Below are 17,759 nucleotides of genomic sequence, written 5' to 3'. Positions count from 1 at the left end.
GGACACACGTGGGCTGTTTCCCATCCTCTGTGTCTTAAAAAGGGGAAGAAAGAAGAGCCTGTTGTACCTGAGTCCTGAAGCCTGGCTGTAGCCTCACACAGCCGTGAGCCAGGCGTCCGCCTCCAAGGGCTGAATGTCCATACACCCAGCAGCTCATTTAAGATCTGCACTAAATAACTCCCTGCTCCCGTGACATGATTAATTTAAGACTCTTTACTGCCAAAAACCATGCCAGTTATCGATAGGAATTTCTTGACAGTAGCTGAAGGTCATGTTGAGTAAAATAGACCCTTGGGGTCCCCAGAGGGTCAGGCTGGTTCTCAAGCGGCCTGCTGACGCCTCCAGCCTCCCCCAGCTGCGCTCAGCACACCGGGGTGGCCAGGGGCCTGGGACCGAGAACTTGGGTGGTCTGTGTTTCGGAACCGGGGAGTTTAGGGAGCGAAATGCCCACCAAAGGCTGGGGAAATCCATGGTTTCAAGACATTTCCCAAACCTGAAGGCTGTGAACCTACAAGACAGAGAGACCAAGAGACTGTGGGCAGGTTCATGTCTCAGAACTGATTTTTGGAAAAGGTTTTCATTAGTAACATCTTTAAGACATATTTGGAGAAGTAGGAGACCCTGGGTCAGCGGCGCCCACGTGCTGAAGGCCGAGCCACGCGCCATCGCACCGTCGCGCTTACGTGGGGAGAGGATAGACGCGGGGAGAAATTAGGTGCGTGACGGGTGGCTCATCGCAGTTCCACACAGCTAGTGGTGGGCAGCTCCCGTGGACACAGAGCAGCCATGTTTCCACCCGTCCTCCCTGAGCCGCCGTGGGCCGCTTGGAGCTGAGGGCTCCGGTCCCCACTCACAGGAAGAGGGCTCGCGTCCTGGACCCGCCGCATCAAACGCGCATCTGTTTCCTCCCGAGTGTGCGCCGGGACGGCCTCTGCTTGGAAGCCAGCGCGGAGGGGCCCAGTCATGGTTTTCTGGGGGACGGCCCCCCAGCGTGGTTCGTCCCTTGTTGCTTCTCACGGATGCAGCTCCTGGAGCCAGCCTCACCTGCGGCATCCCCGGGGACCCGGAGGCCGGCAGCCCAGAAGGGGGTGCGGGCGGGGTGGAGGCAGGCGGGTAGAGGCAGGCGGGGTGGAGGCAGGCGGGGTGGAGGCAGGCGGGTGGAGGCAGGCAGGGTGGAGGCAGGCGGGGTGGAGGCAGGCGGGTGGAGGCAGGCAGGGTGGAGGCAGGCGGGTGGAGGCCACTAGAGCTAGTAGCCGCCTCGCGCTCTCGGCACCTTTCCTGCTCAGAGGTGTGACTCTGCTCCTGACCAAGGGAAGCTGAACGTGGACACCGGGGCTGCTGCCTCCTCCGGGCTGGGCCAGATTCGGTCCCCTCGGCCCCGCAGTCTCCAGCTCCAGCAGGAAGGGTCCCCCAGCCTGTGAACGCTCATGGGAGGAGGGTGGGCGCCAAGGCACCAAGATGAAACAAATGCATTATGTGGCGGCGACCCAGGCTCACTGGCTCTAGTCGTGTCGGTGGATGAAGGGGTGCCTGTGGTGCGTGGGGCGAGCATGGCCCTTCAGCCAGACCCCAGTGCTGACCCTCTGCCAGTTTCTACCCCGTGACCTTGAGCATGGGATACGGGCACTCAGGCCCTCGGAGCCTCTGTCGTGCGGCACCGAATGAGCTGCCTGGCAGGGGAGGGGTGAGGATCGGAGGTGACGCTGCAGGAGGCCCTGGGACGGTCTGGGCGGTGCTGGGTGCTCGCCCACTTGGACGCGGTGTGGGCACCAGGTCTGGAGCCGGCGGGCCAGGGGCACGTCGGGCATTGCTGGGAAGTGTCATTTGCCAAGCAAAGCAGTGCTATCATTTCCTTTCTCCCGAGCTAGACTGCAGGCAGGGGTCACCGACGGAGGAGTTTACCCGTTTATTTCAAGAAGGCCTGGGGCTGGTTCTCCTCCCTTCCTCCCGCCTTGTACTTGTTTGTTTGAACTTGAGACTTCCTGAGCTTGGAAGGTGTTTTTGGCTCGGGCAGTTGGAGCAGGTCCCTGACACTGGGAGCCCCGGCCAGCACAAGCCCCTTTCTGAGGAAGGAAACACCCAAGACCTGCAAGTAGATCTCTGCACGGCCTGCGTCCTGCCGGGCGGGGGGACGGGGCAGGGGGGGGCCGGCGGCAGCCTCTGTGGGCAGGCCCTCGTGGGCAGGTGGTTCTGGGCTCCCCGGCGGACTGTCCGAGCCCACAGCCACTGCAGCTCGAGGCCTGGAGGTGGAGGCCGGGCACTCTGCGAGCTGGTTGGACGCTCTGTTGTTCTTCCTCAGGACTTGGTAAACCAAGGTCACTGGAGGCCGTGTGCCCAGCTCAGCGTGCAGCGCCGGGTGGGGCGCCCTCCCCCTCACCGCCAGCACCCACCTGTTTTCCACTGTCCAGGTGGAGGGCTGCAGGGCGGTGGGAACCGTGTGGCTCTGACACTGGGACCATATTCGGGCCTTGCATGAGCCTGTCTGCAGATTCAAAGCTTCTGCTGCCGAGCGCGTCCCTGGAGAAGGACAGCAGGATGACCGCAAGGGGAGCATCTCGGGGGGCTCTCAGGGGCCTCCAGCGTCGGCTCCGGCTGCGGCCCCGGCGGTGCTGGGGGGCCTCCAGGCGCCCACAGCCAGGTGAGGCAGGAGGGGCTGGTGCTGTCTGGGGCGTGGGACCAGGCGCCAGGGGTCCCTTCGGTGGGTGGGCAGACGTTGGCAGACGTGCGTGAGGGGGGCTGGTGCATGGTGCCCTCGCTGCCCGGGGGCCCTCTGGCATCCTGCCCCAGTGTGGACGGCCTCCTGGCCCCCTGCCCTGCCGCCGGATGTGGGCCGCGGTCCCCTGCCAGCACCACAGGCTGCTCCCGGGCTAGCGCCTCTCTGAAGAAGGAGTGGGAATTCTCATGGGTCTCAGAGTCGTGTCTTCACAAACTGACTTCCTATGGAGCTGGGGCTGCTAATAGCTCACGCTGGAGGCGGGAGCCTGTCCCTTGTTTCTGCCCTTTCTCCCGGGAGATGCCCCCCCTCCTCAGGGGCCTGGAGAGCTGAGGCTTGCTGTTGACCTTGGGGCAGCAGAGGACTCTGTGACCGCGGGCACCCCTTTGGACAGATGCCCTTGATGTCTGTAAGGTGAAAGACATCAGAAGTAATAAAGCGAGCCCAGCATCTCCCCGTTAAGGAGGCGGAGCCTGGCACTGGCCGTGTAGCGTCCCCAGAGGGAGGGAGGGGTGTCTGCGTCCGTCGAGGCCGAGCGCGGGGTCTGGTGTGGCTGACGGCCCCTGGTTGGGGGGAAGTAGACTCGTTGTGGGCAGACCGCCTCCCTCTGTTTCACTCTGGGGTGAGGACGGAGCCCACTCCCTGAAAGCCCGACTGCTTCTGCATCCACGCCGTCGTCCCGAGCTCACCTGCCTCTGTGCGCGTGTTCAGGGTTAAAAGAACAGCCTCAGCCCTCTCGTGGATTCCGCCAACTCTATAGAGTGAGTGGGGTCATCACAACGGGCCGTGTGGACCCCTGCCCCACGCTCGCTGGGGGCGTGGACCCTGCATCTGTTCCCTTCCCGGCCTCCCCCCGCGCCCTCTGTCTGGAGTTCAGCGGACATGCGTGGGGGTTCCCTGACACATCTGACCAGACCTGCTCTGGCCTTGGGGGATCTGTGCTCTGTCTCCGGGAGGGTGGCCCTGAGGACCCCCAACTCTGAAGGACGGGATTATCATCCTGACACCTGGAGGCTGCATGGGGGAGGGTGACTTTGGGCCTGAGCCTGTCCCCACACATCAGTCATGTAGCCTGGACGGTGGGTTTAACGTCCCAGGGGTGTCCTCTCAGAGGGAAGGGGGTCTGCTGACCCCACAGGCTTCTCCTTTATTCCTTAGTGCTCATTAGAAGCCTTTGAGGCTGCGTGCGCTGCTATTCAAGACCAACGTGGACGGTGGGCAATTAGGTGCTAAGTGCCACGTGAGGCCCTGGGTCAGCAAGGCTCTATGCGGCCCTCTCAGCCTCCCTCACCGACCTGCCCCCGGCCTCCCTCGCTGTCCAGCCCGGCCTCCCCAGCATCTCCAGCCTGGCATCTCCCGGCTAAGTCTCCTTGACCTGCAGGTGTGGCCACCACACCCCTGGGTACCTGCTGGGTGACTTCTTGCTCCCAGAGAAGCAGTCTTGCCTTGGCTTCCTGCCTGCAAGTTTGTCTAGTTCCTTCTTCAAAACCCATCTGTATATGAGTGTCTGGGTCGGGCTGGCCTCCGCGTTCCCGTGGACAGACCTCACCAGTCAGCCCAGCTGCTTTCCGTGGTTTGAGCCCTGAAAGAAGCATCGTCAGGCCGGGAGATGAGCTCCAGCCAGCCTTCTGGTGCAGTGGAGGACACAGGGACCGCGTGTTATCACGAGATCCAGTTTTCTCTGATCGCCAGAAACATGTGATGTCGATCAAGCGGCAGTTGGGGTGAGCTCTGGGCTGTCACCTCCGCGCTGTCCCACGGGAGCTGCCGCAGTCCAGACACAGGACACTACCTACAATGGCATCTGGGCACCTGGGGGGCGTCCACTCTGTGCCCCTCTGCACTGGGTCCTTTCCGACTGAGTTTCAACAAGCCAAGAATAGGTTGTTTTACTTAGAATTGAAAAATTCTCTTTATGGAAACATGTTTTGGGTTGGCATGGAGAATTTTAAACAGAACCAGAATTATTTAAAAGATGCAAATAAATACATTTGACCCACCTGGGTGAATTGATCACTGCAAGTGATCACAGAATTTCCCTTTGAGCTTCCTGGTAGCTAATGCAAAAAGGGAAAAAAAATGACCACAAGGTTACATGCAAAAAAAAAATTCCTCTGGAAGGAATTCTGGAGGAAACCAGTAGCTCAGCTGTACGGACTCAACGGTGACGTCTTTGCAGGGTTTCCTTTCTTTTAGAAAATCAGTGCACCTAGAAATGTTGAAAACGTAACAGCAAATTGCAATGAGGCCCTTTCCAGAGTCAGCCAGGACAGCAGTGTGTCCCTCCCCGCTGTTCCCGGAGGGCTGAGTGCTGGAGTCAGGGTCTAACCATGACTCAGACAGGCTCTCTAGGGACCATGTGACTAGCGGCCAGGTCACAGGCTGTGGGGCCGTGGTCCCTGTGAGTGTGGGAGGCGGAGGCGACAGCCACAGGCCAGGGCGCTCTATGGGGCCATGAGTGTGCGCTCAGTGCGCGTTGACACTCGGCCACTGGATCCACTGGGTCTCGCCCATAACGGCTTTCAGAAAAGCCAAATTTGCGAGCCTGGCTTTCAGCTTCTCAGGAGCTTCTGGAAGCGGAGGGTGGTTTTCTCTCTGACTTTGCAGAGGTCAGACTTGGGCGAGGTCTACTGAGACCTGCAGAAGCAAGGAGAGTGTGCTGCTTTATCTAAAGTGTGTTTATTCAGAGGAAATACTTGTGCTGAGAGTCTTATTTACAGGCTCGCACTTGTTGGTAAGGAGAGGTTCCATGCTCTGGAGAAATCTGGTGAATATCATTGTTTTCATCATTTTAAACATCAGGCAACTTGGTTGAAGTCACTGCTTCTGACCTCCCGCCCAGATTCCCCATCTGCCCCCGGCCTGCTTGGAGACAGCTTGGCTCAGGCCTGGGGATGGGTCTCGGGCTGAGGCGTCTGGGTCTTTGTGGGGTCTTGGTGCTGGGCACCCACTGTCTAGGCAGCTTGGACTGCAGTGCGTAGCGGGGAACCCCGCTGAGCACCTGCTGCCCGGGGTGTTGGACTCGGTCCATTGTCTGGGTCCCTGAGCAGGGCTGGGTGTATCCTTCCCCCCGTCCCCGTGGAGCCCACGTGTGGTGGACAGGGCAGGGCCAGCAGTGATGGCGGTATGAGCCAGCTCAAGCCTTGGCTGGACTCCGAGAGAGCGTCTCCAGGTGGGGCTCACGCTTCACGCTGCAGACGTGTTAGAGACCCGCAGACCGAGAACGCTGGACAGCATAGGAGGGGCCTTGGAACAGGTGCCCGTGTTCCTGCTCGCTCACCCTCCTCGGCAAATACGGCCTCCGCCTCTGTTTGTTCCCAAACATAGTCACGTGTGTTGGGAGCATCGGACCTTATCAGATGCAAGCAGGAGGGACGAGGAGTTGCTTTGGACATGTTGTTGGATTGAGGCTTCCAGCATCTCTGCAGGAGCGTGGGACCTGCCCGCGTCTGACCGTCCTGTCGCCTTCACAGCAGCACGGGAGTCCCACCGGCAGAGGTGTCCCCTCTCCGGACCAAGGCCAAACGGGCCCGGACGTTCCTTTCTCCTCCGGTGCCCAGAGCCGGCCGGCCGGGGTACATGTGTACGCATGCGGGTGGGGTGAGCAGATGTCGGCCCGCGGGAGGGTAACCTCCTTGCAGTGCTTTGTCTCACCTCGGGGGTGAGACGGAAGTAAAAGTCAGCTGGTCCCTCATGCAGATTTAGGGAGCAAAGTTCAGTGGGAGAGGCTCGTGGGTAAGTACGGAGGGCGGCAGGACGGGGCGCAGGGAGAGCGTCTCCCTGGTGCTCCCGGGCCATGGGGGACGGACGTGCGGCCTGGATCTCCGTGGCGGAGATGAAAAGCTACTATATCTATTCTGAGTGGTGCTCCTGGATGCTGTCTATCGCTGAGGGTGAGTGTCTGGGTCCCAGGAGCTGTCGTCCTGTGGGTCACTCGCAGGGCTCCCGGCGCGGTGGCCATGCCTCCTGGAGAGGGTTCTTACGCATCTGCCTGCAGAAGGGAGGACGTCCTTGTGAGTCACCAGTGAGCGGCACCCCTCACGGAGCCAGCAGTGATGGAGCGAGGAGCAGCCTGGGGAATGGGTGTAGGAGGTAGACGAGCCTTCATCCAAAGTCATCGTTTGATGACTCTGAGTCCCACCATTGGCTCCCTAAAGCCAGGGACATCCCTGTGGCTAGCGAGGGTCAGCTCCACGGCGGGCCGACCTGGACAGCAAGGAGTTCGGCTAGCACCAAGCCCGTGGAGCTGAGCCAACCTCGTCCGCGCTCCGTGGGCAAAGGTCCACGCATAAAGTGCAAAGAGAACAGAAGCCACCAGCTACTTGGTATTGATGATCCCCTGACTGAGTGACACGCGGGTGACTTACCAGGTGGTTGGCAGCACTGTAGGTCATGCGGATTGGTGACACAAAGGTGCTTCTGTGGTCAGCTTCCTAGGGAGCCACAGAGCCCAGCGAATCCCTTGGGGCCCCCAGCCGTGCATGGGGGCTGAGCAGGTCTCTTGTCCATGCACAGACTCCTCCATTCACCCCTGAAGTTCCCGAAATCTGCTGCGATGTGGTGAGGGGCACGGCTTCTTTACTGGCCAGCTGCAGTGCAGTCTGTGACGAGACACGTCTGAGATCTCTGTGATCAGGCTGGGGGCACAGCCCCGTGAGGACAGGCCCTTCACTGGGCCCGGGGGCTGTGTTCTCATCGTCCGTGGGCTAAAGCTGTGCCTCAGTGTCTCGTCTGAACCCCCGGACGGGGAGGGCCAGGTCGTGGGTGTCAGAGACAATGCTTGTCTGGGGGGCTGTCGGGGGCGTGGGCCCTGGCAGGCAATGTGAGCCGGCCCTTGGGTTTGCTGCGGGGCCCACAGTTGGCCCCGTTGCTCTTGTTTCTGTCGGTTGTGACAGACGCCAAGCTGGAGGGCGCAGGAAGGTGGTGGGCCCAGCGGGGCCCCCCGAGAACCCCCAGGAGGGCCAGCATGGCTCAGCTCAGAGAGGGGCTTGGTCTCCGAGCAGAGCAGAGGCAGAAGTCTGGACCGTTTATGCAATGATCACACTCTTCTGCCTGTAGGGAAACTGAGGCTGAGTGAAGGTGACCGCGTCCTTGGGGATTAAGGGCCGAAGTCAGTGAGTGGGCCAAGCCCACGGTAGACAAAACAGTCTTCAGCACAGGGGACAGAGGTGTCCCTTGCTTCCCACCCAGTGTCCAGAGAAGCCCTGCACGGCCCCGGCCACATCCCCCAGGGACGGGGGCCCCGCGAATGGGAGCCGCCCGCTCACGGCCAGTGTCTCCATTTGTGTTGTGCCAGGAAAGTAAGTCACAGGACTGTGCGGGCCTTCCGTGTGGCTCAGCTCAGGACCCGTGGACGCGGCGCTCCTAGCCCCAGACAATCATGCGGGGCAGGACCGCCCCTGGAGCCGCTGGGCCTGCAGTATCATGGGCAGATAGATGCTCAGGGTCCGGACATCATGTGCCTGGGTCTCTTCCCCAGATGAGGGCGACAGCATGGGGATGCCCTGGAGGGGCGCTCATGGCCGGAGCGGGGCGCGGACAGGGTCTCCGGTGCTTCTGGTCCAGGTGGGCAGGAGTCTCTGGAGGTAGCCTCTCCCCACCGCCCCGCCACACTTCCTGGAAGTTCCTTTGTCCAAACAGCTGGTGCCCCTTCTGTGCCGTGAGGTGGATGCTCGGCCTCCCAGGGCCCCCCAGCCCACCTGCAGCAGAATTTTCTTTTATTCTCAGTCCTTTTCCTCTTTCATTTTTCCCTCAGTGTCCACATTCTGCTCCTGCCCCCTCCATGCGGCTCCTGAGACGGAGCACGGCAGCCTCGCAGCTCCGAGACCACGGCAGGTGGCTCAGAGCTCTTGCCTGGAAATTGGAGCAGAATGAGGGTGGTAGGACAGGAGTCGCCCTCCTGGAGCCCCAGGACCAGGCGGCCCCGCGCTCTGACCTGGCAGTGGGGCCTGGGCCACGGCTGAGGGCCGTCTGCGCAGAGGGTGGGAGCCCGGGCCTGGCCCGAGGGTCAGCCGAAGGTGCTGTGAGGTGGGAGGCGTGGGAGCCGGACCTTTCCAGGGATGCTGTCACTCTGAGGCCACAGGCGTGCGAGTGTGCTAGAAAGGGTGGCGTCTGTCGAGCTGGGACAAGATTCCCCAGCGAGCCTCGTCACCATCGTCATGATGCTGGGGGGAGGTTGCGCCCCAACAGCAGCCGAGCCCCAGTCACAGAGGCGCTGGTGCTGGTGTGGATGCTTCTGCCGGGGCGCCGGGCACTTACGCTCTGCTGCTTTCCCGTTTCCCCTAAAGGGCGCAGAAAGGTCATGTTAGCACCTCCAACAGGTGTGCGTGAGCCCTTCCTGCATGGTGCACATGTGCATACGCATGGAGGCACGCGGATGGGCCGCCGGCCCTGGTGACCCCGCAGAGGACTTTCTGCATCAAGCAGGAGATCAAGCTCAGTGTCTGGGGCCTTTCTTAACTCGTAGGCTCCGTGCGAGATGCAAGGGCTCAGTCGGTGACGTTTTCTTGTGGCACATCAGTCAGCCCCGTGGGTGGGATCTGTAGCCAGCCTCGTGCGTCCCGGCGGCAGTATGGGGGACGAAGCTCCTCTTTGTCACCATCCTGTGTGGGAAGACCCAGAGGGTTCAGAAACCGTGTCGGCAACACAAGTGTAAATCCCGTCGTGCAGTCATTGCCCTGGACCCCGCAGTGTCTGGAGACTGGAGGCAAGTTTTTCCTGCGTCTCTAGAGAAGGCAGATTTTTCAGACACAGAGTAAAGAGCATGCTGAGAAAAACCAGCAGACGATCGTCCTGCGCGTGGAGCCAGGCCGGTCGAGGTGGAAGGCGTCGATGCCACCCATCTGCAGCGCCGTCCAAAATGCCTGTGAAGTATTTACTCGTGCAAAGAAACCTTTATTTTCCAAGACTGCTTGAAAGAGGTGCTCAGAGGACTCTCTGGGACTTCTGTATAGGAGCAAGTTTTCAGGAAAATAAATGGGTTTCTGTATTAAGCTAAGAACAAATGAATTCACAAGACATCCAAGGCCTGAGAAGGGCTGCTCTTCATCGGTTAGCGACAGACAGGGAGCGTCGGCTGTGGGCCGGGCCCAGGCTTGGTGCTGCAGGCAGGATGGTAATCATCAGCCTACATGGTCTCTGTGAAGACTGGGATCATAATCCAGAGCTGAGAGAACATGCCGGGGTATTGAGAAGCCCATGGGATGAGATTCCTGAGCTGAAACAGGACTCCTGGAAACCTGCTCCTTCCCCTCGGAGGAGCGGCCCCTGGCGGCCACGGGGCGGTCCGCGAGGTCTGCCCCTGGGCCCACCGCACCTGCAGGCTGCTCACACCTGGCGGCGGCAGGGAGGGGAGCTGTAGGCGTGTTTGCTCCAGGAAGCACGGGCTGAGCTAACTTGACAGTGAGCCGGGTGTCGGCACAGGGCTCGAGTAAGTGCCCAAGAGCTGGCCAGTGGCCTTCCTCTTCGGCTCCTCGTGCTCCATGTGGGGCTAATCTAATTCCCCGATTTGGGGCATTTTCCTGAATGACATGGACACCTTTCAAGCATATTTTCCAGTTGCATTATCCATTCTGTGGAGGAATAAAAGCAGATTTTTTTAAAGCACAATTTCATTAATATGTTGGAAATGTGACCAGAAGTTGTTAGGCATTCCTGAAATCTATCAGATAGTTGTGTACAGACTGGATGAAAAAGGCATCCTAAATGGACAGCTTAAAATGCAATTGAAATTTGCATTTTAAAAAGTTCATGAGGCTTTTGCTTTTTCTGCCCAGCCTTTCAGCTGCATGGGAGCCACGTGGAGGCCGTGGGAGCAGAGGGGCAGCAGGTGGTCGTCGGGGGCGCCCACACTCCAGCTGGGACACCCACAAGAGGGGTCTGCTTGTTCTGGTCCCAGCCACAAACCCCCTGGGCAGCTCTTGGCTAACGTTTGGGATTTCAGGCCATGAGCACAATTTGTTAGATGGTTTTATTTTCTCTACTCTTCAGTAATCTCGTCACATTTAAAACAAAGAAAGTATTACTTTCATTACTAGAAACCATTGTGCTCTTAACAATAACCCAGGCTGTTGCTGCAAGGCCGTCCCTCTGATAAACGTCCAGTCCTCGCTCCTTGAGGGCAGATTTTTGGGAATGCACAGGACTTATTACAGGAGCCGGCCGAACTGGGCGTAAGACACCTTCTCAGCCAGGTCTTCTTTATGAAACTGACACAGAACATTCTGCTGTGTGTTTTGGGGGGGTCTGGTGGCACTTATTTAATTCACCCCTGCCCTCAGCCACTCTGTTTTGTTTTGTTTTTTTAAGATTTTATTTATTTGAGAGACTGAGTGAGAGAGAGAGTACAGGACCAGGGGCAGAGGGAGAGGGAGAGGGAGAAGCAGGCTCCCCGCTGAGCAGGGAGCCCAATGTGGGGCTCAATCCCGGGACTCTGGGATCATGACCTGAGCCAAAGGCAGACTTTTAACTACTGAGCCACCCAGGCGCCCCCTTCAGCCAGTCTGTTCATCATCAGTTCCTTTTTATTGTATCAACACAACATCAAAACAACATTGAAACATTGTATCAGCACAGCATGGAAAACACCAAAAAATTCTTTTATGCTCTGGTGTTAAGAGAACTGACTTTGACATTGTATCTGAGCTCTGAGCAAGATAAAAGGAAATGCTTTCTGTGGACAGCTGGTGTGCATCTCAGACTACAGGTCTGCCAAGCACTTAGGCACAGTGCAAATCCTAAAACGCTCACAATCCGGCCTTGCTTTGTCTGCACCAGCACACGCCAAGCGTCGTGCTTGAGCTCAGGACCTGTAATGGCCAGGGCTCGGGACATCACATAAAGGAGCACACGTGTTAATATGAACACAGGAGCTTCGAGGCACAGACGGGGTTCGGGGTGGCCCTGGCAGTGGCCGCAGAGGCAGGTGGGGATTTGGTCCAGGATCTTGACTTATTACCGGAGACATGGGGGCTTCAGGCAGAGATGTGCATGTAGAAGCAGGTGGCCTATGGAGAGACCAGGGTGGGACCTGGGGACAGTGCGGGCCACAGGCCACGGGGCTCTGAGCCATGGCAGTAGCAGCGGAGGGTGGGTGCCGCCGGAGAGACTGCTGGGAGGAGGGGCGGAGCATGGGTGTCATCTCAGGATGAAGGCAGGCCTGAGAAGGGCAGTGTGTGTTCTCTGGGGTACTCTGCAGGGCCTCCTCACCCTACAGACAGCCTGCGCCATCTGGGACCAGCCGGCATGGGCCCAGTGTGCCTGGGTGGTGTCTGGGGCCTGCTGGCTGGGTTCCCATCCCCAGTGGGCCCCCTCCTCACTGTGCATTGAGGCAAGGGGCTCAGTCTTCCCGTCCATAAGATGGGCACGATGGCACATCTCTCAGTCCCTCGAGGGCACCCCCAGGCCCAGCCACAGGGTGCAGACTTCTGTCCTGTCTGCACACCTGGACCCCTGCACTGGTCCTCTTCCCACAGAAACTCCTGAGGCCGAGGATCCCCCCTCCCTCCTCCCTTACAGCCTGGTCACTGGGCTCTCCGGGTCCCTGGGCTCCGCAGGGCCTCTGGGCACAAAGGTAAAGGACAGTTTTTAAAAATGAGCTTTTTGGAAGTACCTGCTGTACAAGGAACTCCTGGGGCATCACTGATCGCCTTGAGCTGCCTCTGCCTGCTTTGTGTGTGCGGCTGAGCCGTGAGCCCATGGGGCACCGTTGTCCTGCCTTTCCCATGAGATGGAACTTATTTTGGGAACATCTTGGGAACACCTTGAGTGGGTGCATGGCGTCTCTCCTAAGGGGTCCTCCTGAGGCCGCATCGGCCCCTCCATCTGCTCTCCCGCATCTGTGGACCTCTTCTTCAGGTGCACATCTGAGGGCCTGTGGGCGCCCGTTCTGAGCCTCAGGCCCTTGGCGCCCGTTCCGAGGCTCCGCTGGGCGCCAACACCCAGCTGCAGCAACCCGCCGTTTCCTGGCTGGTGCGGGCGAGGCCCTGCCTGCCTCTCGACGGCTCCTCCCTCTCCACCACCCCCACGAAACTCCCGCTCAGACCTTCAGACACGCCCGACACCAGCCCTGGCTTCTGTGTGCCGCCTGAAGTCCCCTCCTCCCAAACCTCTCCAATGAGGAAACTGACACGCAGCTCGGTGGTTGGATTTAGAATCCAGAATTCCCATCGGGAGCCTCGGGGGGTCCTGAGACCCAGGCCACCATGGTCCAGCCCGGAGAAGCATGGGTCACCCCTCTGCACCTTCCTGAATCCGCACACCAAATGTGGCTTGTGCACTCCTGACGGGGGGTGCTCTGCTGTCATTCCCGGGCGGGAAGAGCCCTGAGCCGCCATCTGAGTCCTGGACACCTGCTGCCCGCCACCTCCAGCTCCCCAGGGCGAGGCTGGCTCGCTCCCAGACCCACGGGCATCCCATGAAGGGAATCAGCCTTGCCCTGCCACGTCCACGCCTACGGTGGCATTTTAATTAACCTAAGGCTCCAGCTGTGTTTGCTCCCTGCCGTGTGTACCCAACCCCGCACTCGCCCAGATTTGTTAGGTGTGTGACATGAAGTTGTTGATCCTGGAGGAGAATGGGGCTCCTGGCCAGTCAGGCCAGGTTGCAGCTTGTGCTCCCCAGAGGGGAGCGATGGGTCGCAGGCCCTGCCTAGAAGAGGAGGCAGCTCATCATGGAGGTGATGGTTCCTGCAGCTTGTGTGTTTTTCCAATCAGGCACACAGAGCCTTCCCGTTTAGTTCATGGAGACCGGGCCCGGGGGGTGCCAGGGGCCATGCATCTGCTCAGGGACCTGTGGGGGAGGGGGCGGCAGGCCAGCCAGGTCACCAGGGTCTCACTGGCCTCCTCCCCCCTGGGCCTCAACAAACGTGCAGAGAAAAGTATGAAACCAATGTGGAAGAGGAAGGGGAGTGGAGAGCGGGTCATGGTGGTGGGGTCGGGGTACCCGGTGCCTGACCAGGAGGCTGGGTCTGCACTGACACTGTTCACCATGCTGATGGGCTACCAGAGCTGGTTTGCAGTCAGATGGAAAGGAAGCCCGAGAGGAAGAGGGAGAAATAGCCTGACCCAGGGCAGCACCATCTCAGGAGAAGCAGCAGGGGTGGAAGGATGGGGCTGTAAGGATCCAGAGAAGGGGGGCTGGGGTGCAGGGGAGGGGTAGGAAGGTGGGAGGGAGGCTACAGGAGGAACACAGTGAACCGAGGACCCAGCAACCACCGTGTCTAGCTTCACCTGCTGCGCCTGGGGAGCAGACACCTGCCTGCCAGGGTTGCCGTGGTAATGAGACGAGGCAGGTGGTGCCCGAGTGCAGGAAGCAGGCCTCCCACCGTGTCATCTGGCAGAAACCGGCTGGAGCAGGCTCTGGCTCTGCCCTCCACGTCCTTGTCATTCAGTGCCTGGAGCCTATATTCAAGTCATGCAAGTATTTTTGTAGGGTCCAAGGGGACACAGGTTTGTCCATGAGGAAATTGCTCCATGCCTGCCCTAGATTTTCTTGCACCCCAGGATGAGGAGGGATTAGTGCCAATCCAGGGCAGCAGCAGGTGGGAGGAGCCGCGGGTGCTCTGACGCCGCGGGTCCTCGGGGCTGCGGGGTACTCGGGGCCATGGGTACTCGGGGCCGCGGGTACTCGGGGGCTGTGGGTACTCAGGGGCGCAGGTACTCAAGGCAGTGGGTACTCCGGGCTGCGGACACTCGGGGCTGGGCGGACTCGTCCTTCACACTTTGTGTTTTCGTGTGTCGTCGTCTACCCTGTCTGCTAAATATTGCGGATTTTGACCAATACCACTGCATTTCCTCCCGTAGATCAGCAAGCCTTGTTTGGTGAGGTACAGGGCGCATCACTTACTTCAGCCCGAGGCAGCCCCTGTGGGCCGTTGTATACTCAGCTCCGGAGAGACCGGGCCTCCCGGTCACCAGGCTTCTCCCCAGGGAAGGTAGATGGAGGCCCCGAAACCCCGCTTAGGGAAAACACCTCCACAGCCAGGAATGCTGGCAATGGGAAACAGTCGTGCAAACTGCCCCACAAGGCCGGAGTCCACGGGGCGGCCACCGTAGGGGTCGGCTCACGCTCACCCCGCCCCGTGGAGCCTGACCCTCCTCGATTCTCTGCAGTCTCCACCTCTTTCCCATCCCCTACGGTACAGACTGTGGGGCAGAGCCACATTAAGCTGTCTCCCTGGATAGTGAAAAAGGTTTGAGTATCCGACACGACCCAGTGAAGAATGTTTGCAGCCTAAGGGAAAGCCTTCTTGGCCCGACAGCGGGCTCTGTGTGTGGAACTCTGGCCCCGGGTGGCTTCACCGCCCGTCACACGAAGCCGAACACAACATGGGCTCTGGGACTCTGCCCGTTTCTGAGAAAAGTAGCTTGTCATCAGCTGATCATGTCTGCGAACCCTAGAGCGATGCGCCCACCCGCCAGGCCCGCGGTCAGCCCTGTGTTGGATGCACTCCCGACCCTGGCTCCGGGCTCCAAGCTCAGCTGTCCCCACAGTATGGAGTGCCGTCCCCTGGCCATCCTCTGAGGCTCTGCAGGGCTCCAGAGGCTGAGCCGGTTCCCAGAGCTGGTCTCTGGCCCTGCAGACTTGGCTGGAAAGGCCCGCGTGCCCTTCGGGCCCCACAGCCTGCCCTGGAGGATAGGCTCCCTGCATGCTCTGCACCCCAGAGAACAGCTCCAGGGACAGGTGGAAGCCAGACACAGAGCCGCAGGTCCTCGGACAGCTGGACGGCTCGTGCTTGAGAAGAAAGCCCTGGCGGGCGCCAAGGAACAAAACACAACAGGCAGTAGAGACGGGTGGGGGGCCAGGCTCCGGAACTGTGGTGAGCACACGGGGCAGTGACCCTGGCCTGGGGTGTACCTGCCTCCTGGGAGCCAGAACTGCACCCCCAGGGCCTCCAGGGCGGCGGCGAGGCCCTGACAATGCTCTACAGAGAAAATGCCTGCGTACGTGGTGCCTCTGCGCCCTCCTTACTTCTCTGCATCCCCACCTGTGACCCCAGCCACTTAACATGCATGTGCTGGGCCGGCTCTGGGTGCTGGACCTGCGGCGGGAGCTGAAGCAGGGAAAGCCCGCCTGGGACTCTGCGGCGGCCGCCCAAGGGCCCACTCAGAGCAGGCGTGAGCGCTGTAGACGCAGGCCGTGAGGGCAGGATAGGGTGGGCTTGAGTGCCGTGGACGTGGGCCTGCAGGGCATGAAAGTGGGTCTCAGTTTGGGATGGGCGGGTGAGGGGTGCCCCTCAGAGAAGGACACATTTGGGGGAGAGCTCAAAGTGGGTGATGGATCAGCTCTGTGGGTGTTCGGGGCAGAGTCTAGTCTATCCCATTAATAATTTGGGATTTGTTCTGGCCCTTCTCTGACCGTGGCCAGGACTGGGGACCTACGTAGCTCGCACGCCACAGCCCCACCTCTGGAGCGCTGGTGTCTGACCACTCACGTCCTGCCCCGGCGCCCCCCAGGGCATCTGGCACACATTTCTCAGATGAATGAATCCCATATCTGCAGAGGGAAGACCTTCCACCAGCAGCTTCCTCCGCAAACTGCACGTCGCGGTTCTGAAGGGACCTGTGGCTGTCCTTCCCAGATTCCCAGATGCAGGATGAGGGAGCGGGCGGCCCAGGTGCAGACAGACCCTGGCTGAGGTCACGGCCCACGGTGGCTGCTGTCTTCCTCAGAGCACAGCCTGCTGCTGGCGGCCCTGAGCCCGCACACCCAGGCCTTGGCCCCGAGAGCCTGCCGTGGCGCAGGAGAGGGGGGTGCGGGGAGAACTGTCACTGTAGCCCTCCCTCCACCATGCGCCCCTGTCCTCCTCCTGCTGAAAAGCCACGTCTCCTCTGGTGGTGGAGCCTTGGGTCTGGTACTTCTTTCCCAGAGCCGCTTTGGTTGCTGGTTCCTCATGCGGTGTGGGCCTCTCTGCCTGCTGACCTGGAGGTGTCCCCAGGGGACACCTGGGGGGCTGTGCAGGGTCTGGGGCCTGGGGGACCTGCTGCCCTGTGGCTGGGGCCATGCTGGCGAGTGTGGCCAAGGGAGAGGCTGGAGTGGCTTGGCTCTGAAGGCCTGGCCGTGAGCCAGGGGCTTGCAGCCTGGTGGGCTTGAATGGCCCCAGCCCGTCCCTGGGGCAGTACGTGAAGCCTTGTGCCTGCGGGCGTCGGCGGGGGAGCCTGGGGCGGAGTGGACAGGAAGAAGGGGATTGGAATTGTCCAGCAGGTCAGTCTGGCCACGTGACAGGCATGAAGGGGGGGGTGTGTGCAGCGGGGGCGGGGCGGCTGCCCCTGCAGTGAAAGTGTACCCCCCAGCATGACGTGGCGACCCCGTGGCCCCCTGAGGCCCAGGCAGGTGGGAACACACGCGAGTCTGCGACGTTATATTCCAACCGTGGGGCAAACCTGCCGGCGCCCGTGAAGGCTTCTGCCCAGAGCCTGGTCCCCTCAGGACGGTGGGGCGTGGGCTCCGGCTCCATTCCAGCCCCTCGGGCTCTTCCCGCCCAAGATCTGGTCCTCCACTAGTGGCCTGGTCACCTGGGAGCTCGTTAGCGCCATCCCCAGCCAAACCAAACCTGCATTTTAACGAGCTCCTCAGGGGTCCCCCTCCCCCTTACATTTCCCGTTCTTAGCCCTTGGGGGCGTCTGAGGCCCCAGCTGCTCTGGACCTGTTCACATGCGTGAACAGCCGTGCACGCACACAGCTCTTGGAGGAGCACAGACTGACTGATGGACAGACTGGAGCCCCTGGGCCAGGAGGTGCAGACCCTGCCCCGCCCCCGCGGGCTGGGGGCCCCGCAGGGAGGGTGCTGACGGGCGGCGGGGATGGAACTGGGACCGCGGGAGCCTCCCCGCAGGGGCCGGGCAGCTCCTGGCAGTCACATCTAGGGAGCGGAGCCCAGGCTCTAGCACTGAGGCCCCGGGGGCAGGCCGGCGGACCACCCAGGAATGGAGCCCTGCCGCCTTCCTTTGTGCGCCCAGGACGGGCGTTCCGGGAGGCAGGCCGTCGCCTCCTGACGCGGGCGCGTTGGTGGTGACAGCATGACCTTAAGCCTCATCTCCCTGCTGTC

At 60.7% G+C, this 17,759-nt stretch overlaps 1 protein-coding gene across 7 annotated transcripts in view; it reads left to right on the top strand.

Annotated features, from left to right (window-relative positions):
* The window catches only part of MCF2L (MCF.2 cell line derived transforming sequence like), a 96,600-nt gene that overhangs the window by 12,667 nt on the left and 66,174 nt on the right, over positions 1–17,759 (top strand). For 5 of the 7 annotated variants that reach the window (XM_045869740.3, XM_045869741.3, XM_045869739.3 and 2 more), the window contains exon 1: positions 2,473–2,638. The exons of the other annotated variants lie outside the window; for them this stretch is intronic. In XM_045869740.3, the coding sequence (XP_045725696.1) occupies positions 2,473–2,638 (166 nt within the window). Of the gene's footprint in view, positions 1–2,472; positions 2,639–17,759 lie in introns of those variants that run through there. 7 annotated transcript variants of the gene reach the window in all.

The sequence above is a fragment of the Mirounga angustirostris genome, unplaced genomic scaffold, assembly GCF_029215605.1.
Source record: "Mirounga angustirostris isolate CCGP_5_RB_7025 unplaced genomic scaffold, mMirAng1.0.hap1 SCAF_3, whole genome shotgun sequence".
Taxonomy (NCBI): Eukaryota; Metazoa; Chordata; class Mammalia; order Carnivora; family Phocidae; genus Mirounga; species Mirounga angustirostris.
The sequence above is the reverse complement of the archived record's forward strand: the minus strand, read 5'-3'. Positions and strand labels throughout refer to the sequence as shown.